Genomic DNA, 21459 nt, shown 5'->3' with positions numbered 1-21459 from the left:
TCCTAGTCTGAAAAGCATGTGGTTCTTTTCCAGTGCCCAAAGAGACCTCCAGGGGAAAATATCTGGCCATGTCCAATAAATTCCTGCAGAGTTTTGACACTGCCCTGTTAAGTATGTGTGTATGGTTGGTATCTTGAGGGATAATTCAATATTGGGAAGAGGGTAGTGAAGAGGAAACCTTAGGATTATATTCAACCTCTGTGGAATTAGCATGTAAACAAACTACTTATTAGGAATGATCACATGGGGCTTTGCTTAAATAAATAAGAAACTGGTGCAACGGACCTCCCTCAAAATATAAGACACCACATCCACATCTGACCCCATATGGATAAAAGCATGCAAGCCAGCCGGGTTCACATTCCATTTCCACCACATGCCGGGCATATGGTGTTAGGCAATATGATTTATAAATCTCTCTGAGTCTCAGTATTCTCAGCTGTAAACTTACTATTCATAATTAGATTATTTACCTCCAGAACCAATAAATGTTAGCTATTATTTTAAATCACTTTCTAATTCGAAGAGAAGTTCGACATTACTTATTTAATGTAATGTCCCAGAGCATCTTCCGCAAATCCCCACTATATACACCACTACCAATACTGTATGTCTTTATGATACTGTGTCGAAACATGGCCTTCCTTACCTTGCTTAGATTAAATATATTAGTGTTAAGAGTCTGCATGTCTTCAGTTCAGTTCAGTCGCTCAGTCGTGTCCAACTCTTTGCAACCCCATGAATCGCAGCACGCCAGGCCTCCCTGTCCATCACCAACTCCCGGAGTTCACTCAGACTCAATGTCCATCAACTCAGTGATGCCATCCAGCCATCTCATCCTGGGTCGTCCCCTTCTCCTCCTGGCCCCAGTCGCTCCCAGCATCAGAGTCTTTTCCACTGAGTCAACTCTTCGCATGAGGTGGCCAAAGTACTGGAGTTTCAGCTTTAGCATCATTCCTTCCAAAGAAATCCCAGGGCTGATCTCCTTCAGAATGATGTAGGCGTCAATGTTGAGTGAAAAGGATTGGAGGCAAGCAGATGTTCTCACAGTCCTCATACTCATGAAACCACAGAATTGAATGTTTCCTATAGGTACAGTCTGTGATGTGGATATTTCCTGACCAGCCATATGGATCTTCTGTCATCTGAGATGTTAGTATTTTCCTTGTATCTTAGAGTAGCTCTGGAGCACAGCCAGTTTCTAGAATAGGGTCCACCTGGTTCATTATGTGTAGGGCCCAGAAACCAGCTTCCCTGGGCTCTTCAAATGAACGGTGACACACAGAAGAGTTAGGGGCTAGGGTGAGGGCAGTGGGCGGGGGACTGCAATTATTCTTGCTCCTGCATTAAGCTACAAATAATGAGCACTTTCCTGTGCTTTATAGTAAGCAATTAAAAGAAATTATAGAGTTGGATGCAAAAATAACCCGAAGGACAACTCTGTGTGTGGAGCCACCAGCTTTCTCCATGTGTGGAAAAGGTTAATCCTCGTGAATGCTCAGAACACTGTGTTGCTGCAGACAGGGTGGCGTGTCCACACATGTTTGGCCTCTACCCACACGCTTCTCTGTGGTATGACTGTGCATCCCAGAAGGAGGGCTGTGGCTGTGTACTGGTGCTGCAGTGGAATTTAACAAACTGATTCCTGAAAATGGTCTCCTAAAGGTGAGCTTTTCTTCTCTTGCTCACTTTATCTTTCCCCTAGGATTTCTTGGTAGTGGCTTCTAAAGGGATGTTATTCTTTTGATTCTAGAGGCAACTTATCCATCCACATTCTTCCCCTACCTGTTTTCACCTCTCTTGCTTTGTTAAAAATTAAAATTTTGTGTATTTCCGAAGATGGGGTCTGATCTAGAGAGAGGTCTCTTCATGCATCCCATTCTCTTTCCACCCCTTCTGACTTAATGACATTGAAGCCTTCCAGTTTGGACCTAAGATGGGTCTAAGTAATGTGCAGATATTCTTTCTATATGGAAATTGCTCAGATAACTAATTAACCACAGGCATACATTGGCTATGGAAATTTTCAGGAGCACCATCTGTGGAAACACTGAGAAGGGCATGCCTTTACCGCAGCTCTGGGGTCCATTAAGAGCGTGTTTGTGTGGCGACGGTGTCAAGTGGGTGTCGGCTCACAGCTGTCAAACTCCCCACAGCATCTCCTGGCAGGAACTCGAGAGTGTTGAGTCCAGCAGCACCCTGAGAGCAGCCCGTCGATGTGACATTGCCGCTTCTGAAGAAAAAGACTGAAATAGGACAGACGGGTCTTAACTTTCTTCTCTGCTTTTTTTTTTCCCAATTGTAATTGTTCTGGCATGTTCCCAGTCTCCACATTGTGGCAAACTTCTTAAAGGGGGCTTTTCTTTATCCTCTGGTTTGAGTTACTGCATGTTCTCCCCTTAGGGACAGAGAATGCAGTTGTGTTACCCCTGCATTTTTTTTTTTTTTTTAGATAGAGCATGCTCCTTCCTGGATCCAGAAACCTAGAAGAAGATCCGGGTTCTGCTGCGCTTTCACAACAGCCCCTGTCAGTAGGCGCGCCTTGTTTGGGGAGGCAGTCCCTAACAGCGCTGACGTCTCTGTCAACTCTGTGGGGCTCAAGGTGTATCTGGCTGGGAAAACAGGGTTCTGTGGCATCTCAGCCCCACCCATTCACCAGTGATTTAACAGCCACTATATCAGGGTTCTCCATGTGAGTCATTCACATTTGTACCGGTGAACTTGGTGACTTCTTGGGCTTTGGAAATTAGCCATCTTTTCAGTCCTTTGTAAAAGCCTGAACAGTGGACCAGTCTCCAGTTCTGTTTATGAAACTACCCCATCAACTTCCTGATAATGTCATTCAACTCAAAATTTTTACTTTTCTTTAGAAATCTTTTTTTTTTTTTTTTTTAAGCATTTTTGGTGCTTCCATCTTGAAACAAATGATCCTAGATGTTGGAACTCAATTGAGAAATTGAGTTGCTGCTGAGTACCTTATTGAAATAAAGACCGACTTGAGTTGTGGAGGGGATTTTGATGCTTTATACTTTCGAGTTTGACTATTTGCTGCTGCTGCTGTTGTTTTTGTTTGTTTGTTTTAGCCTCACCATTTGGCTTGCAGGATCTTAAATTCCTCGACCAGGGATTGAACCCTGAGGTTGAGCCTCAGCAGTGAAAGTGAGGAATCCTAACCACTGGATTGCCAGGGAATTCCATGTTGTAGTTTTCTTTTGTGAGTTTTTGTTTTAATTTCATAATACTTGGTAGGAGAGAGCTGGATCTGTTTGTTTTAGGACAAGCCTAGAAATAAGAAATCTTCATTGAGTGGGTGAGTCTGTTCTTTCTGCCTCTGTTCCATTATTTCAAGACAGAAGCACTCAAAAGGATCAGAGACATCTGGCTGAAAGTATTTGCCTGGAAATCTACTAGCTGCTGTAACTAGTCATATCATTTCCAGTGTCATTCTGCTTGAGTCAGTGGTGTTAAGGTTGCAATGATTAGGGAAGCCAATTATGCTTGCCCTTGCCTTGTAGCATTGAGATAAAAATTAGTAACTGAGTGGAAGTCCGGATTTAGGTCAGTAGTACTCTATAAATTTTCATTCAGCCTGTCACATTTATAAGTATCCTGCACTTTATGGTATAAACACAAAGTGGAAAAGCCAGTTGACATAAAGGGAACCCAGATTTTACTTAACATTATAGAAGCAAAACTACTTTCCCACCTAATAAATGTCCAAATAAAACAAGTTGAACCAAGGAAGATACTTAAGTTGATGTTAACCCTATCATTTCTGTGTCTTATCACTTAGTCCAGTGCTTCTCAACTTTTAATAAGTATGTGAATCACCTTGAAGTTTATGAGCCTTGTTGAAATGCAGATTCTGACTGAGCGGATGTGTGGATGGGATGGAGCAGGGGAAGCCGAGAATCTGCTTTTCCTATTAGCTCCCAGGTTTTGCTAATGGTATAGGCCTGTGGATTCCACTTTGGGAAGCAAGACTTCATTTAATTTCAGCCCGTGGAAACTGATCCCATACCGATATTTCCTAAAACTTATTTCAGGCTCCACAGGTTTTTCCTTCTGTTGTAACTGATTGGAATTGCATTAATACACTTAGCTTATAAATATAGCACTAAAAAAATTATCTGAAGTTTGGGACTTTAGGTTGCATGAAATAAATTTCATAATTAATTTTTTTCTGTAAATTCAAAGCCTGTGTGATTAAATATAACTTAAATGCCTATGTTATAATGAGGTTTGTATCTCCTTATTTACTATTTCCACAGTCATTTCCCTTTGTAGGATAATTTTCCCTATGATTTCACAGGATTTGTAGAGATCAACACTTGATAATTTTTTCAGGCCCTTCCTTACACAGTGGATTACTAAAACTTCACAGCACCAGGTAGACAGTGTCTTCATAATTAATATTACTGTCTACCCTGTGTGGAAATTTGATAAATAATTCCTTGCTTTGGATCATTTAATAGTCAGAACATTATTAAATATGAACTTTATTTTAGATCATTATGATAAATTCCACCAGAGATTCTAAGGAAAACAAAATCCTATTAATAGTTAAAGAAGTTAGTTTTTTAACTGAATGTTAACTGCCATTTGGTTCTTACAATCTAACAATTGGTTGTTTTTTTTTAAAAAGCATCTTTTAAACAGTCTGCTTACTTGATACGCACATGACTTGCATATGCTTGAGACTTCTTTATTAGAGGCTAGAGATGTGCCCTGTGGGGCAGTATTAGGGTGCAGAGCATGGGTAAGACTGCTAGCTCTGGGCGGCTCTGGCTTTCAGGGATGCTCCCTTGGTTCTAGCAGAACAGCAGGTTTCCCAGGGCAGTAACGATGGAAGCACTTGGAGACCTTCACATGGTGACAGCTGTGCCCAGGGTTAGACTGCCAGGTGGGGTGTTCTCTGCCCAGACTTGGTTCATCTGCCAGGCATTTTCTGTCTCTTATTCCAAAATTCAGTCCATCATTGTCACTCACTTTAAGTCTTACTGCTCTGACTTTAATTGTGCTCAGTCGCTTCAGTCCTGTCCAGCTCTTTGCGACCCTGTGGACTGCAGCCCACCAGGCTCCTCTGTTCATGGGATTCTCCAGGCAAGAATACTGGAGTGAGTTGCCATGCCCTCCTCCAGGGGATCTTCCTGGCCTAGGGATAGAATCTGAGTTTCCTCCATCTTCTACATTGCAGGCGGATTCTTTACCTGCTGAGCCACCAGGGACGCCCCTTACTTTAACTGCACCTCCCTACTTTAATTGTGCCTCCCTAAAAACCACGCAAATATTGCCAGCACAAAGGGAACAGAGTCATTTAGCATGTGTGAGGACGCAGTTTGTGCAAGGTACTGTACAAACTGTGTTAATTCAGAAAATGCCTAATCCTTAGCCTGATGGAGAATATGATCTAGTTTGACTCCTGGATAAGGTAGGTCTCCAACCAGTGGGAAAAAAATCATTTTTTCAGAAATAGGGTGGGGAATAGAAAGAGTGAATAGAGGACCAGAGTTATACGGCTTTCTATCAAAGGAGTATGTACATCTGTGTATTAAATTTATGCTTCAGGGAAATACACTTTCTTTCCATGGTACTTGCAGGTATGTGTCACTCTGGGTTTGAACTAAGAACCAGCAGTTTCTCTGGCACTCCTGGTGAGGCTAAGTAATGTCCCCAGGTGTCACTCATCACATGGGCATCCTCAGGGATCAGAGAGTAGTGTGAAGGACTGTGTTTTATAGGAAGTATAATCAGATGCTCTTGGACATAAACTACATTTTGGTTAAAAAAAAAAAACTACATTTTTAAAGGAACTTTCTTCACAGCTTTGGAACATGTACATTATCAGATATAATTTACTGAAATATTGATTAGTTTCAATTGATTGGTCATTCAAGTAAGTAGGTGAACATCTGAGCTTTTCCCTCTCCATTTTATTTATGGATTCCAGCGACCCATTATTTTAGTTAAGGAATGTGAGGTATTTCTGTTTTTAAGTCTTCTTGGCTAAGCAACATGTACCTAATGGGCAAACAATACAAAAATAATGCAGAGGGATGGAAGAATCTAGTCCCTGTAGGTTAAAGCCTGGTTTTCGTTTGGAATCTGAGATTCTGACCTTGTTCTATCAGGGGACCCACAGTGAGTGGATGAGTTGATTAAAAACTCTGGGTCTCTTTCCTCTTAGATGAAATGGGGATAATTATAGTTACCTGCACCTCTAGGGTACTATGAGTCTTAATTACTTAATATTTGCAAAGCATTTAGAGATCTTTGAATTAAAAGTGCTGAGCAGTAGAACTCAAGTTCAGTGTAATCATAATTGGAATGAGAGTTTATATTCTTGCCTTCTCTCCATCTCCCTCTGTTCTGTTCTTTTGGCCAAGACAGACATGGCTTGTGGCTACCACCTAGCTCTGCATACTTCTCTCTAACCCGTTTGCTTTTGGCAACTTAAGCCTAAAAATACATACATAGAATCAGTTAAAAGATATGTCCAGGCTCTTAACCCCTACTCCATACGTACTCCTTAATATTTACTTTCAAAGCTCAATAGCCACTAAGAATAAAATCAATTAATTAACTTGTCTCTTCCAGTGTATCATTTCTTTCAGGTTCTCCTACACTTGGTGATAAACTGAACTTCTCAAAGCATTCATCCCACTCAGAAACTCTGGTTGATTCTTCCATGCTTGTTTGGCAGGTTCCAAACTCTTTAGCATCACCCTAAAAGAGTCTTTCAAAACCTGTCAGTCATTCGCTCTTATTCCTCACTATTCTAGAACTCTTTTCCCCAGAAATGTCGTTGTTGTTCAGTTGCTAAGTTGTGTCCAACTCTTTGCAGCCCCATGGACTGCAGCACACCAGGCTTCCCTGTCCTTCACTATTTCCCTGAGATCCATTGAGTCAGTGATGCCAACCAACCGTCTCATCCTCTGTTGCCCCCTTCTCTGGCCCTCAATTTTTCCCAGCATCAGGGTCTTTTCAAATGAGTCAGCTCTTCGCATCAGGTGGCCAAAGTATTGAAGCTTCAGCTTCAGCACCAATCCTTCCAATGAATATTCAGGGTTGATTGCCTTTAGGATTGACTGTTTTGATCTCCTTGTAGTCAAAGGTACTCTCAAGAGTTTTCTCCGGCACCACAGTTTGAAAGCATTAATTCTTTGGCACACAGACTTCTTTATGGTCCAATTCTCTCATCCATACATGACTACTGGAAAAACCATAGCTTTGACCATACAGACCTTTGTTGGCAAAGTGATGTCTCTGCTTTTTAATACATTGTCTAAGTTTGTCACAGCTTTTCTTCCAAGGAGCAAGTATCTTTTAATTTCGTGGCTGCAGTCACCACCTGCAGCGATTTTGGAGCTCAAGAAAACTGTTTCCATTGTGTTCCCATCTTTGTGCCATGAAGTGATGGAACCAGATGCCATGATCTTAGTTTTTTGAATGCTGAATTTTAAGCCAGCTTTTTCACTCCTCTTGCACCTTCATCAAGAACCTCTTTCATTCCTCTTCATTTTCTGCCATAAGGATGGTAGCATCTGCATATCTGAGGTTGTTGATATTTCTCCCTGCAATCTTGATTCCAGCTTGTGAGTCATCCAGCCCAGCATTTTGTATGCTGTACTCTGCATAGAAGTTAAATAAGCAGGGTGACAATATACAGCCTTGATGTACTCCTTTCCCGATTTTGAACCAGACTGTTGTTCCATGTCCAGTTCTAACTGTTGTTTCTTGTCCTGCATACAGATTTCTCAGGAGGCAGGTAAGAAATGTACTCCATGCCTCTAACCCAGCTGCTGTCTATCCAGTGGGATCCTTTCTGGATACATTTAAATCCTTTCTATCCTTCGATATCTTGTTCACAAAGTATTCTTCATTCTGTAGCTAGAAGTAACCTCTTTCTCTTTATAGAACTGTACCTGTAATTTCCTGGGTCATTTCTACCCTTATATCTTAGTTGCTTTACATATATGTTCTACTTCCCTCCTAGACTGTAAAGCTTGAAAACAGATCATGTATGATGAATGAACAATATATGCATGGAATGAAACTGGATACAAATTAAAGATTATTGATATTGACTTGAAAGATTTTGTTAAGGTGGCTCTTAATTGATTTGCATCATGTATGTTAGAAATTAAATATTAATTGATAATATTGCCAACATTACCATTATTCTTGTTGCTTATAGAACTAACATGAGCAAGTATATCTTTAAACTGTGTTTTCTTTGGCTACATGCTCATAGACAGAACTCAAAGGGATTGGGGAACAAACAGAGCTTTGTAGTTTTCTCCCTGTATTCCCAAATTATCCATATTATTGTTTGGTTCCCCTTCTTAGCTCTGGCATGAAAACTTGGCTCCAGCATGCATAAATTTTTGCACAGCTTTCTTTTAGAGGAGGACTGAATTGTCTGAAATTCCATCTGCTGAACTAATCAAGCCTTAAAATTGAAGGGTCTTGAAGGTCAAAATATCATCTTAATGGTGCTGCCTTTAGAAAGTTGGACTCTGAGATATACACAACCAGAGAAAACTGTGTCCACACTTTATAAGCTTCTTCTTTGACCACTTTTCATAGCACTGCCTCTCCTCCCTGCAGTTAAATATTTTAAATTTAAAAAATATTTAGAACATATATCCTGATGGTAAAAATGTAGACAGTGAAACAGGTAACCTTTTATTAATAGCTGTATGATGTCTGACAGATTACTTGACCTCTCTGCACAGTAATTGTCTCATCTGTATAATGTGGATAATAACACCTGTTCTATCTCCTTGTGACAGTCAAATGATGATTGTGAATGTTCTGTAGTCTTTTAGACAAATAAAAGCTATTACTACAGCATGCTGTCGTGGATATTCATCTGGTTGAATGTTTAAAACTTGTGAGTAAGGCTTGAAAGCAAACCTCATTTCTATTTCATTAAGTTTCTTTTTAGCCCTGTGCACTGTGTTTAATTTTTCAAGAATGGGGCTAAAAACAACTTGCCTAGCATTTTATAGATGTGGTTGAGTTGATTGTTGTAAGGCTTGGAACAGAATTAGCAGCAATGAATTTTGTTGTATATAAATAGATATATAGACTAACAATCTACTTAGTAATTTTGCATAGCCTCTTTTATCTCCTGCATAATAAAGGCTCATCTGAAGAAACTGTCAGAGAAGAAAATTGTCATGGAAGTACTTACTTAACCTTTTATGATTTCCTAATACGGTATATAGAATTACTCATTAAAGAGGTAAATAGAAGAAAGGGCATTAAAAGACTGAAAGTTCTAATTTTTGCTATAATTATTATTACTGCCCCCTTTTCAAGTCTTCTCTTAAAAACAGCTACACAGGAAGTAGTGTTTCTCTTAGAAACAGCTACACAGTTAGTGTGTTATAGTATTATTTGTAGTATTATTTGTTTTTAAAAATTATTTGTAGTATTTTTAGTAGTTGTATTATTTGTTTTTAAAAATTATTTGTAGTATTATTTGTTTCTCTTAGAAACAGCTACACAGTTAGTGTGTTGTAGTATTATTTGTTTTTAAAAATGATTACTCAAGTAAAATTTTATCCTATTAGAGAAACTCCATGACTGATAATTACCATCTATCAAATACTTTAGAGCTTATAATTTGGGATTAGCACAGCCTGTACTTGGCCTAATAATTTCAGTGAGTTCACTGGTACATGCCATGTGGAAAGACTTCCTATGAAAATGATGTCAGAACTATGTTTTCTCATGATTTAATAAAATGGTCAGTAAGTTTGGCCTGAGTACTACTGTATTATTCAGTGTTAAGCATTATGGGGGAATCACCTATGATTCAGCGAGCTTATCATCCAACTGAAGACTGACCATAATTAACAAACACTGTTAACAATTAACAAGTGAGTACGAAATGAAGTACTAAATGAGACGTCATGTGGAGTTTTAGAGGCAAAGAAGGTCAGTGTGTGCTGGAGCAATTAGAGAAGGTGGCACGTGTGATTTGATGCTTGAAGTGGGTCATGAAGAATAAGCAAGATTTAGTCAGATAGAGAAAAAAGAATTTGCCAGAAGAAAGGAACAAGTCACTTGCGGGTAATGATGTATATGGGACCCCAAGGACACTGGCTTGATCAGAGCAGAGGTGATGGAACACTGAGTAACATAAGAAAGTCAGCTAAGTGGGATGATGCCAGGTTTTGGAAGGTGTTGAATACCAAGTAAAAAAAAAGGACCGATTTGATCTGGTGAAATAAATAGTCATTGCATGTCTTCATATAAGGGCCTCAGATGAGAGGTTAGTCAGACAGTGGTCATCAGAGTTAAGTGGAGCAGAAAGGATGTCCTGTACATTGAAGGGGATGAGAGGATTATAGTCAAAATAAGATGGTGAGGGCTGTGCTGAGATAGTGGCAGTGGGATGGAGAAAATAGGATGGACAGGAGACATATTTTAGAAAAATGAGCAGGATTTCTTCATTGACTGGATTTAAAGGCTCTGAAATAAATACATTATCAGAATTGATTCCAAGATTTCTAACCTGCATCTTGGGTGGTCCAACGTATCAAGAAACCATTGTCAGAAGAGTTAGAAAGGAACATTGTTCCTACAGGAACTATTGACCTGATAAGCCAGCAGGCAGGCAGCATTGTAGAAATGTGGCGGGGGTCGGGGCGGGGGGGGTGGTGGCGGGGTGCGGGGAGGGTTTTATCACCAGGTAGGTTAATTACTGAATGTCTCCCGATGTTCTGCTCTAAGGAAGGCCCATGTTTGGGCTCAGGGTGAAAGCCAAATTATGTTTACTCAGATGCCATTTGTTCCTCTGAAGTACTTGCTTGTGGAACTGATGAGAAAGTGATATATGAAGTGCTAACTACTTTTATAAGCCAAAAGTTTTTAATAAAAAGACAAAATGAGACAAGTGAAAAGCAGTAACTTTACAGTGTCAGCTTCTTTAAGCTAAGTATAGAAAAAAGGATCATTTAAAGACTCACTATGATAGTGATAATAAAATAATTTTCCAACTGTATAGTTTAAGATATCTTAATACCTTGGGCCATTTTAAGCAGCGAGTGTGGGCAGTTAGTAAACATTTACTACACTTACCCATTTTGTTAATTCTAAGATGCACATTTTCTTATTCATTTTTTTAAACATCCCTGAATTGGCTCGTGTCTTACAGTTAATGTCATTTTATTGTCATGGGCTGTGTAGCAGTTGCAACATAGTTGTCATTGCCTTAACCAGGTTATTTTGCTCACTTTTCTTTTTTACATATGCACAAAAGTTATCTGGAGAAGGCAATGGCACCCTACTCCAGTACTCTTGCCTGGAAAATGCCATGGACGGAGGGCCATGCCTGGTGGGCTCCAGTCCATGGGGTTGCTAAGAGTCGGACACGACTGAGCGACTTCACTTTCCCTTTTCACTTTCATGCATTGGAGAAGGCAATGGCAACCCACTCCAGTGTTCTTGCCTGGAGAATCCCAGGGATGGGGGACCCTGGTGGGCTGCTGTCTATGGGGTCGCACAGAGTCAGACACGACTGAAGCGACTTAGCAGCAGCAGCAGCAGCAGCAGCAGCAAAAGTTATCTATGATAAAATATGTCCAAATAAGTCTGAAAGAGCTCTTTTCCATTCTAAGTGGTAATGAAAGCAATAGTTTATCTCGCTGCATTTTTTTTGTATCCTAGTGGTACCTAAAATGATGGGTTTTATAAGGATGGTATCTTAGATTTCATGAAATATGGTTTTAAAAGATAGCTCAGGGACTTTTCTGGTGGTTCAGTGGTTAAGACTCTACACTTTCATTTCAGGCGACCCAGGTTCCATCCCTGGCCAGAGAACTAAATCCCTTAAGCTGCAACTAGGACCTGGCACAGCCAAAATAAAATTCTTTTTAAAAAGGTAGCTCATCACAGCAAATCTCAGCCAGTATGATATAGAGGGCAGGAGTAAAATATTCTAAATTTGTCTTTTTTCAGTGATCTGCATTTGAGGTGCCCCTTGGGTTGCTTTAATTTGGACAGGGAATGCTGGGAGAAAGGGTTTTCATTCAGTGTGTAAATACCGCCTGCCAGGAATAGAAATCTCCTTGGAGGATCCAGTTCTTTGATGGTGTAGAATCCAGAACCTTTCCAGAAGTTCAGGTATTAGCAGAATGGATATCTGTGTTTTTTCCAAACCATTATGTCTGTGCCAATCTGAGACTGTGTACTCCAAGTAGCTCCAAGCTTGCTTGCTATTTGCACAAAGCAAGAGTGAATCTGCAAGGAAATTGGTTGCTGTCTGGGGACGATAATTAAGTCTCAAAGAGGGCTTCCCTGGTGGCTCAGAGGTTAAAGTGTCTGCCTACAATGCAGGAGACCTGGGTTCGATCCCTGGGTTGGGAAGATCCCCTGGAGAAGGAAATGGCCACACACTCCAGTAATCTTGCCTGGAGAGTCCCATGGACGGAGGAGCTTGGTGGGCTATAGTCCATGGGGTCACAAAGAGTCAGAGACGACTGAGCGACTGACCCCCCATAGTAGTAGAAACTGTGATTTCAATAAAAGTGGAGGACAGACACCTTGGCTCCCTATGCCCAGAGTTTCAGTTCTTTCTGCAGTATGACCTACTGACTGGAGGTAGGTTACCTTCCCTGGCAAGTGACATTTCATGGGCAGACAGGCAGTCCCCTTTCCTACTGATTGACACAGTATAACAGCTATGGCACGTGAGTGTCTTTTTGTAAGTCCTTGCTCCAGAACTGAGGAGTAGGAGTAAGTTAGAGTGTCCAGGTGTGGGGGGCGGGGAGGATGCTTCTCGTTACTACTCAGGGATGCGATGCCTCAGGTAAGTGACTCTGACGTCCTCCACCATCCGACGGTAACCTTGGGTCTGTAGGTATGTTCTCATTTCACTTGTTCGCTCATTCTAATTGGCTTCCCAGAGCATGCTTGTAGAGAGAGAGTCAAATTTAGAGTATAGCTACCCTCTGGCAGACAGGAAAAGATTAATTTTGTGGTGTGCTCTTAAGGGACTTCCCAGAAAACTTCAAAAGCCCAGAAAGAATCACCAGCTGCCTGTACCAAAATGTATACAATGCTCCTTGGCCTTTTTAAGGTACGATCAGCTCAGGACTTGTGTGCATCCACACGTGCACACAGGCCACATTCCAATAAAAAGAGAGGCTACGCTCTCTTAGATGGGTCTGCATATGAGCCAGAAAAGCAAGGGGCCAGGGGCCAGGGGAGTTAGTGGAGATACACATGGATTCGCATATGGCAGGCATTGGGAATTGCCTCCCAAGCTTTTCGATGCCTCCTTCTTCAGCTCTCTCTTAAGCAGACACATTGCTTTCATGATAGCAGCCCCAGGCATAGACGCATCATTAAAATCAACATGTAGCAAATGATTTCTGTTTGGGAATAAGCAAAACTTATATTCATTACGGCCACCCAAAGTGTAGTAAGGAAAATAAGTAGAAAGACACTAGAGCTTGACTTGGGAGCCCTGAGTTCTAACAGAAACCTTCTTCATGATGAGAGGCAAGTCCTCCGTGGCCTTTGGTTTTTTAACAGTAAAACTGGATGGCTTGATGAAATGATCTTTCTCTGTTTTTTTTTTTTTTGGCCATGCCACACAGTTTTGGTTGGTTTCCTGACCAGCGACTAAACTCAGGCCACAGCAGTGAAAGTGCCAAATCCTAACTACTAGACCACCAAGGAAGTCCCTCCTTCCTTCTAATGTATTATCTCCATGGGAGGAAAGAGTCAATGGGAAGACTCCTTGTAGCTCCCTGACTCGTTTTCTCATTCATGCCTGGATGGTCTCTGCTAGAAAGGCCCACCCCCCACAGGCCACTACTGGTCCCATCACACATTCCTGCCTTAGAGCCATGTTGCCAAGCTGAGGGGAAAAAATTACTATTACCCCTGCAGTTGTTGCTTGGTAACATTTTTGATGTGTTTCTTGTGACAGCCTGAGCAGAGATCATTAAAAATTAAACTTACAAAGCTGCTCAAGTGGGAGGAAGAAAACACACTCAAAAGCCATAGTTTTTCTTCACTTGCTCAGGAGCCATCTAATTTAGGGTTTACATGCTCAACCTTGGGACCAGGGCTGCACAGCTCTGGTTTATATTAAAGCCTACTGCGCACACTACTGACATTAACCCGTGCCTGGTGCAGCTGCAAGTTTATCGCCAATACAGCAGAAACCTTGACCTTGCAGAAGGGCCTGGAATTACAGTCGGAGGGCTGCCTTGCATCCCAGCAAAAGAAAGCCCTAAACCGTCTTGTGTACCTGTCTCTGCTCTCTCCCTACAGTTCCACCAGGTGAGAAGAGTGATGACCATCCTTTTCCTTACTATGGTTATTTCATACTTCGGTTGCATGAAGGCTGCCCCCATGAAAGAAGCCAACCTCCGAGCACAAGGCAGCTTGGCCTACCCAGGTGTGCGGACCCATGGGACTCTGGAGAGCATGAATGGGCCCAAGGTGGGTTCAAGAGGCCTGACGTCCTCGTCGTCGTTGGCTGACACTTTTGAACACGTGATCGAAGAGCTGTTGGACGAGGACCAGAAAGTTCGGCCCAGCGAGGAAAACAATAAAGACGCGGACATGTACACGTCCCGGGTGATGCTCAGCAGTCAAGTGCCTTTGGAGCCCCCTCTCCTCTTCCTGCTCGAGGAATACAAAAATTACCTGGATGCCGCGAACATGTCCATGAGGGTCCGGCGCCACTCGGACCCCGCCCGCCGTGGGGAGCTGAGCGTGTGCGACAGCATCAGCGAGTGGGTGACCGCAGCCGATAAAAAGACCGCAGTGGACATGTCGGGCGGGACGGTCACGGTCCTTGAAAAAGTCCCCGTCTCGAAAGGCCAGCTGAAGCAGTACTTCTACGAGACCAAGTGCAATCCCATGGGTTACACGAAGGAGGGCTGCAGGGGCATAGACAAGAGGCATTGGAACTCCCAGTGCCGAACTACCCAGTCGTACGTGCGGGCCCTCACCATGGATAGCAAAAAGCGTATTGGCTGGCGGTTCATTCGGATAGACACTTCTTGTGTATGTACACTGACCATTAAGAGGGGAAGATAGTGGCTTTATGTTGTATAGATTATATTGAGACAAAAATGATCTATTTGTATATATACATAACAGGGTAAATTATTCAGTTAAGAAAAAAAATAATTTTATGAACTGCATGTATAAATGAAGTTTATACAGTACAGTGGTTCTACAATCTATTTATTGGACATTTCCATGACCAGAAGGGAAACAGTCATTTTTTGCGCACAACTTTAAAAAGTCTGCTTTACATTCCTCAATGTTGTGGTTTGTTGCCGTTGCCAAGAATTGAAAAACGTTTAAAAAAAAAAAAGTTTAAAAAATACTACTAATAAATTGCATGCTGCTTTAATTGTGAATTGATAACAAACTGTCCTCTTTCAGAAAACAGACAAAAAAAAAAAGAAAGAAAAAAAGTCTAACAAAAATTTGAACCAAAACATTCCGTTTACACTTTAGACAGTAAGTATCTTCATTCTTGTTAGTACTCTATCTGTTTTACTGCTTTTAACTTCTGATAGCGTTGGAATTAAAACAATGTCAAGGTGCTGTTGTCATCGCTTTACTGGCTTAGGGGATCGGGGATGGGAGGGGTATATTTTTGTTTGTTTTGTGTTTATTTTTTGTTTGTTTTGTTTTTTAGTTCCCATAGGGTGTAGGGATGGGGAAAGAATTCCTTCCATCTATATTCTGGTTGATAAAAAGATTCATTTGTCTGTTGCAGAGATGTTGGCAGTATCAATCAGATGATTGGAAAGTGAATAAAATTATGACATGTAAATGAAGTGCTCACTCCACTTCCCATGGCGCACCACCTAGGCGCCCACTCACCCTCTGGGCCTTGGTCGGTGGGTGGGGGTGTGGGGGGATCTTCTTTGGTCAGAAAGATCTTCATTTACTCGGAGCACATTCTTTCCCCCCCACCCCCTCTGGTCCCCTCCTTGTTTCATTTTCTCTTAAGGGAGAAAAACCAATTGCAAGCTCTGAAGTAGTTTACCACTGCTGCAAATGAGTAGACACGTTTTGTCACACCGTGGCACTCATAAGCCTAGAGAATAGTGATTTCTTTCTTTTCTTTCTTTCTTTCTTCTTCTTTTTTTTTTTAGAGGAGAGAAAAAACAACAAAAAATAACTCAAAAATGAAAATTCTTTTAGATGAGGGGTAAACATTTGGGTCAATCATTATAAGGATTAAAAAAAATCATGGTAAAGTTTAAAACTGCCTTGGAAGCTAAAGGTAGAGTTCTATACAGACCCAGAAACACCTAGATATAGAGCAGGAGTCCACACTGCCAGTGAAATGAGACTAAACAGCCATCTGGAGGCTGTGTGGAGCGGATGTATCCTTTCCAGGTGGTGCAGGAAAAATTTCTGAGTGGTCATGCTGAGGTCTAGGTGGGGGTGGGGAAGGGTACTTGAGACATTCCAGAAGAGAGACCTCTAAAGGACTCATCAGGGGTGGCTCTGGCATGACACGTGTCAAGTTGCTTGGACCTCGAGCTTTAAGTGCCTACATTATCTAACAGTGCTAAGAGGTTCTCGCTGGAGGACCCCGCTCAAGCTGATTATGCCCTCCGCCCCTGAATAATTTTGCATGAAGCTGGATTAGCCCAGAGCATTTTTGGAACCACATGGGTGGCATTGTGATCATGAAATGGATTCAGTGAGTTGGGAGATGTTTGCTACATGAACATTGATTGCTTTGAAATTAGACATGAGGAAACCAGGGTTTTGTTTTTTGAGAACTTCAGTAAAGGGGAAGGAAAAACAGGAAAAGGTCCCCCCAAAACTCAGGTTGGATGACCACAGTTACCAATAGAAAATCTTGTCCAGGGACAAGACTTTGGAACAGTGTCTACCCATCCAAGATACCAAAGGCTTAAAGGCACCTTGCTCGGTGGGAGAGACCAGGACAAGCTGACAAAATGTTGCTCCCTGGTGAAATGATGCTCCCCACCTCCTGACCATCCTGTCTGTTCATGGAGAGGGTCCCTACCTTCCCTCTGCCATCTTGGGTTAGGAGAAATCGAGTTGGGAGCTGGAATAGTGGTCCTGGTCCCAAAAGGGATCTCAAAAGGGATCTCAATGACAATTAGTGCTAAGGACCATTTAGCCCATCATGTAAACTTGAAAATCTCCTGGGCCAGTTCTGGAGAATCAGAAAGCCTCAAGAAATTTGCTGCATCTTAGGGTAAGGGATAAACAAAAGAGGCTGTCTACCACAACCCAGGGAGTGAAGATACCATCAGCAAATAATGTGTAACTTGTTCAGTCTTTCATTTAGAACAACCCTATCTTTTATTGTACCATCCAAATACCTGTCTTTAAAAGAAGGGATAACTTGATGTAGTATAGGTATGTTTTGTGCTGTTTGAAATTATTATCTTTGTAATTATCTTTAACATGTAATGAATTCTCAAAATATCTGCTGTCAATTTTTCCCAGCCTCCTTTCGAGGGACAAAATTCTAAAACCAGAAAGAAGTCCCCATCACAGTTTCAAAGTGTATTGCAAAGGCCAAATCTGTGGCCAAGTAGGAGACATTTCAGCAACCATGTGGTCAGTGGCCGTCTCTTACTCAACAACCTACATCACAGTCACATGCTTGGTGGTTTACATTGACCTAAGGTTGATTTTGTTCAAATCTTTCTCTGTTGCTGTTCATTTGTGTTCCGTTTTGTTTGGTTTTTTGTTTTTTTTTTTAAAGTCTTGCTGTGGTCTCTTTGTGGCAGAAGTGTTTCATGCATGGCAGCAGGCCTGTTGCTTTTTTTATGGTGATTCCCATTGACAATGTAAGTAAATGTCTGTGGCCTTGTTCTCTCTATGGTAAAGATATTATTCACCATGTAAAACAAACCAACAAAAAAATATTTATTGTATTTTAGTATATTTATATAATTATGTTCTTGAAAAAAATTGGCATTAAAACTTAATCGCATCAGAAGCCTATTGTAAATACAAGTTCTATTTAAGTGTACTAATTAACATATAATATATGTTTTAAATATAGAATTTTTAATGTTTTTAAATATATTTTTAAAGTACATAAAATCTGGGGGTTCTGGGTTTTTTTCTCTTTACTGTAAAACAAACATGAAAACGTGTTTTGTTAAATACGTGTGTTCCTTGCTTTAAGATCAACCTGACTAGTTTCAGCAATTGCACAGCCCTCCAGAAAGGTTGCTTATTTCAAAGCATGGGAGGCCAATCCTGCAGTCTGCAAGCTTTCAAGAAGCTCTAGGATTGGGCCTGTCTTCCACAGTGGAAGACAGGGGAGTGTCATTTTCTAGGACACTTGAAAGTTTTCCCCTTTGAAGTGATATACTTTCATCAAATACCAAGCCATGTATCCTAGCAACACCAGGATCCATGAATCAGGGCTGGCTGCCTCTATTTGATTATAAAATAACTGTTTAAAAAAATCAAAGTAGGTTTACTTAGGGATAATGAGGATAAATTGGCCCAAATTTAGAAAGTCAGTGACTGAAAAAAAACATAGAAATTCAATATTTAGAGACAGGTCATGTACCCTTGGTTTAGAAATGGTGCCATTTGCATTATGTGCTCACATCCATTGCACTGATTTAATTTTTCTACGTGGAACACGCAGATTTTATATCACAGTACCCACAGTCTAACAGATTGCTAGGATTTCTAAAAAGATTTTGCCTCATTCATGGCTGCCAAGCCACTGGGTAATTTAGTTAAAGTGTTTAAAGTTATCACTAAATCTTAGGGAAATAAATGGAAGGATTTTACATGAGAGAAAGGGCCATTAAGGGAAAAAAGCATCTGTTCCTACTCTTTAGACTCCCCGTTTGAACACTGACAACCCACCCCAGAACGTGGTGAACTATATCTGTGCAATGTATCATTTCTATTTCAAACATACACACACATGGTTTCCTCTTGTATTGTCTTATAAATAAGGATCAAGGAAGTCATAACAAACAGACCTGTGGATTTGGAGGAGGCAGATCCAAAGACAGAATTCCTCAATCCTAAAGGGTCCAGCGAGTTTGCAAAATACTCCTAATTCTAGAAGTCCCAACAGCCAATCAAGACAGGAGCCCAGCCATGGAATTAGAACTTAGGGAAACCTTGAATCTTGAGTAAAATGAAGTGAGAATTCAATGTGACATTCAAACTCTTTAAAGTTAAAGGAGTTTGGTAAACATGATGGGAAGTTTTCATCAGAAGAAGAGGTCCAAGGAACAAACAAACAATGAAAGATCAAAAATTATCCAACCTGAACATAACAGGAGTAGTCAGTAGGTACTCAAGTCACTGAATAAGAAGGTAAACCTCTTTCATCATGAAGATGCCTGGAAATAACCCAGACCATTGTTATTGTTTATCGCCTTATTGATAAGCCTCTCTGGTCATAAGCAGTGCCCATGAAGTCTTTTTTATTAGCTGTACTAATTCTGAATACTGAATTCTGTCACAGTTCTGAGTTAGAATCTGAATTCTTAGCATGGATCAGTGTTAAGTTTTCCCTGGTTCAGTGGTTATTAGACTCTGGATAAAATGTCAACACCTTATGAACTGTAACAGAAGCCTTCATGCCTGGCCTCAGCTCAGCCAGTACCCCAGCAGTGTTAGGGCTCAGGCTTAATTAAAACATACATGTCTTCTCCATGTTCATCAAGCCTGTCCTGTAAGTCAGCTAAAGTGGAAGCGGCTGCATGTTTTGGTAAGCCATGGTTAAATAAAGGAGGTTGATAACTCGGATAAGAAGCAACTTACGTACATAATGTAGGTAGATAAATTATTTAGCTTGGAAACAGTGATCCACAGATTTGCTCTAACCTTAAAATGTTGAACAGCAAAATTAGTGATGGAATCTGGGCTTTTTCTTTTTTAAGCTGTGGGTTGTTTTAACTTGTTTTAAAGATTAGATGGTTGGTTTGGGGGAGAAATAATTGGGAAACTGACTGCTGTTGGTTACAATAAGCTAACTGGTGGTTGGGGCTATGAACTCCCCACCTAAGAACCAAACTCTGGCTAGAGTAGATGCAGCCATTCCAAACCAGCCAGCCTTTATGTACATTTCAGCTAATAAATACCTGACCCACACCTCTATCCCTTGTTCCTTCAGTTCTAGTTTGATTTGTGAGTAGATGCAGTAAATTGCCTGAAGAATATGTTTAAATATTACAAAAATATGTGGCCTTACCCATGATGTTCCTCATTAAGAAAAAAAGCCATTTATGTGGCTCTATAGGATTCCCATAGGCCTTTACCTCAATCCCTCAAATTATTTGCTAGGCACAAAATCCTAGATCAGGAGCTGTGCAGCCTGACATGTGCTTTTCTGACAATCCTGTGTGCTTAGTAATGTCAGTAGCATAGACTTGTAAAAGCTGGTCTTCCAGTTCATTAAATCTTATCCCACCCATCACACACATGCAAAATAAACAAATAGGACCTTTGCATTCATTGCATATTTAACTGTGAGCTGCTAATTTTTGTATCTGGCAAAACAAAAGTACTTCTCCTTTGCAAAAATAGGCCCTTCTGTCCTAAAACACCACAAACAGAACACTGTAGTTAATGACAGGGTATTAATAATCATAAGCCTGTAAGTGACAAGAAAAAAATGTTGGTTGAAAGACTGAGCTTGGGGTACATGTTCTGCATTTAGAAATCATCACAGGGATGCTTCTGCAGCATTGCATTGTGGTGCTGTATGCTGTTCAGATGGTTCCTTAGGAACCAGGAGCTGGTCTGCATAGAATGGCTGAACTCAGGGGAAATATTTTTGTCCAGCTGAAATGCTCATATTTTGGAAAAATCCATATCACGTACTGAGGTACACAGTCAAATTAATTTAGTCTACAGTCTCGATTGAGCCTTAACATTAAAAAATAATCACAATCGTTTCCAAACTCTAATTTGGTGCTTAGCGACAGGGGAAAAGCGAAAGACACAAAACAAAGTAAAAACCCTCAGACAGTAAAGAGTCTGCCTGCAATGCAGGAGACCCGAATTTGATCCCTGGGTTGGGGACATCCCCTGGAGAAGGGCATGGCAACACATTCCAGTGTTCTTGCTTGGAGAGTCCCATGGACAGAGGAGTCTGGCGGGCTCTTCTGTCCCAGAGTCGGACACTACTGAGCGACGAACATCAGAGACCTTCTTCAAAAAGTACCGAGATGTGTTTACCTGAAGATCGTTCTACCTGTTGTAAAGTCACTCGGTCGCCCCACTCTCTGCAATCCTATCTGTATGTGCCTCTCATTCAACTAAGCAATGGTTCTCAAGGTGCGCTGTTCAAACAGCAGCAGCAGCAGCACCCCCAGAGACTTGTTAGAAATGCACGTTCTCAGGCCCTACCCAAGACTTACTGAATCAGATGCTCTAGGGGCAGGGCCAGATCAAAGTTTTTAACAAGCTCTCCAGGCAATGCTCATG

At 41.1% G+C, this 21459-nt stretch overlaps 1 protein-coding gene across 2 annotated transcripts in view; it reads left to right on the top strand.

Moving 5' to 3' along the window:
- BDNF (brain derived neurotrophic factor) overlaps positions 1 to 15072 on the top strand; it is a 40312-nt gene extending 25240 nt beyond the window's left edge. For both annotated transcript variants that reach the window (XM_068988934.1, XM_068988936.1), the window contains exon 2: positions 14299 to 15072. In XM_068988934.1, the coding sequence (XP_068845035.1) occupies positions 14320 to 15072 (753 nt within the window). In that variant the 5' untranslated portion in view covers positions 14299 to 14319. The remainder of the gene's footprint in view (positions 1 to 14298) is intronic.
- The last annotated feature ends 6387 nt before the right edge of the window (positions 15073 to 21459 follow it).

The sequence above is a fragment of the Capricornis sumatraensis genome, chromosome 16 (assembly GCF_032405125.1).
Source record: "Capricornis sumatraensis isolate serow.1 chromosome 16, serow.2, whole genome shotgun sequence".
Taxonomy (NCBI): domain Eukaryota; kingdom Metazoa; phylum Chordata; class Mammalia; order Artiodactyla; family Bovidae; genus Capricornis; species Capricornis sumatraensis.
This window is presented reverse-complemented; position numbering and strand designations above follow the sequence as displayed.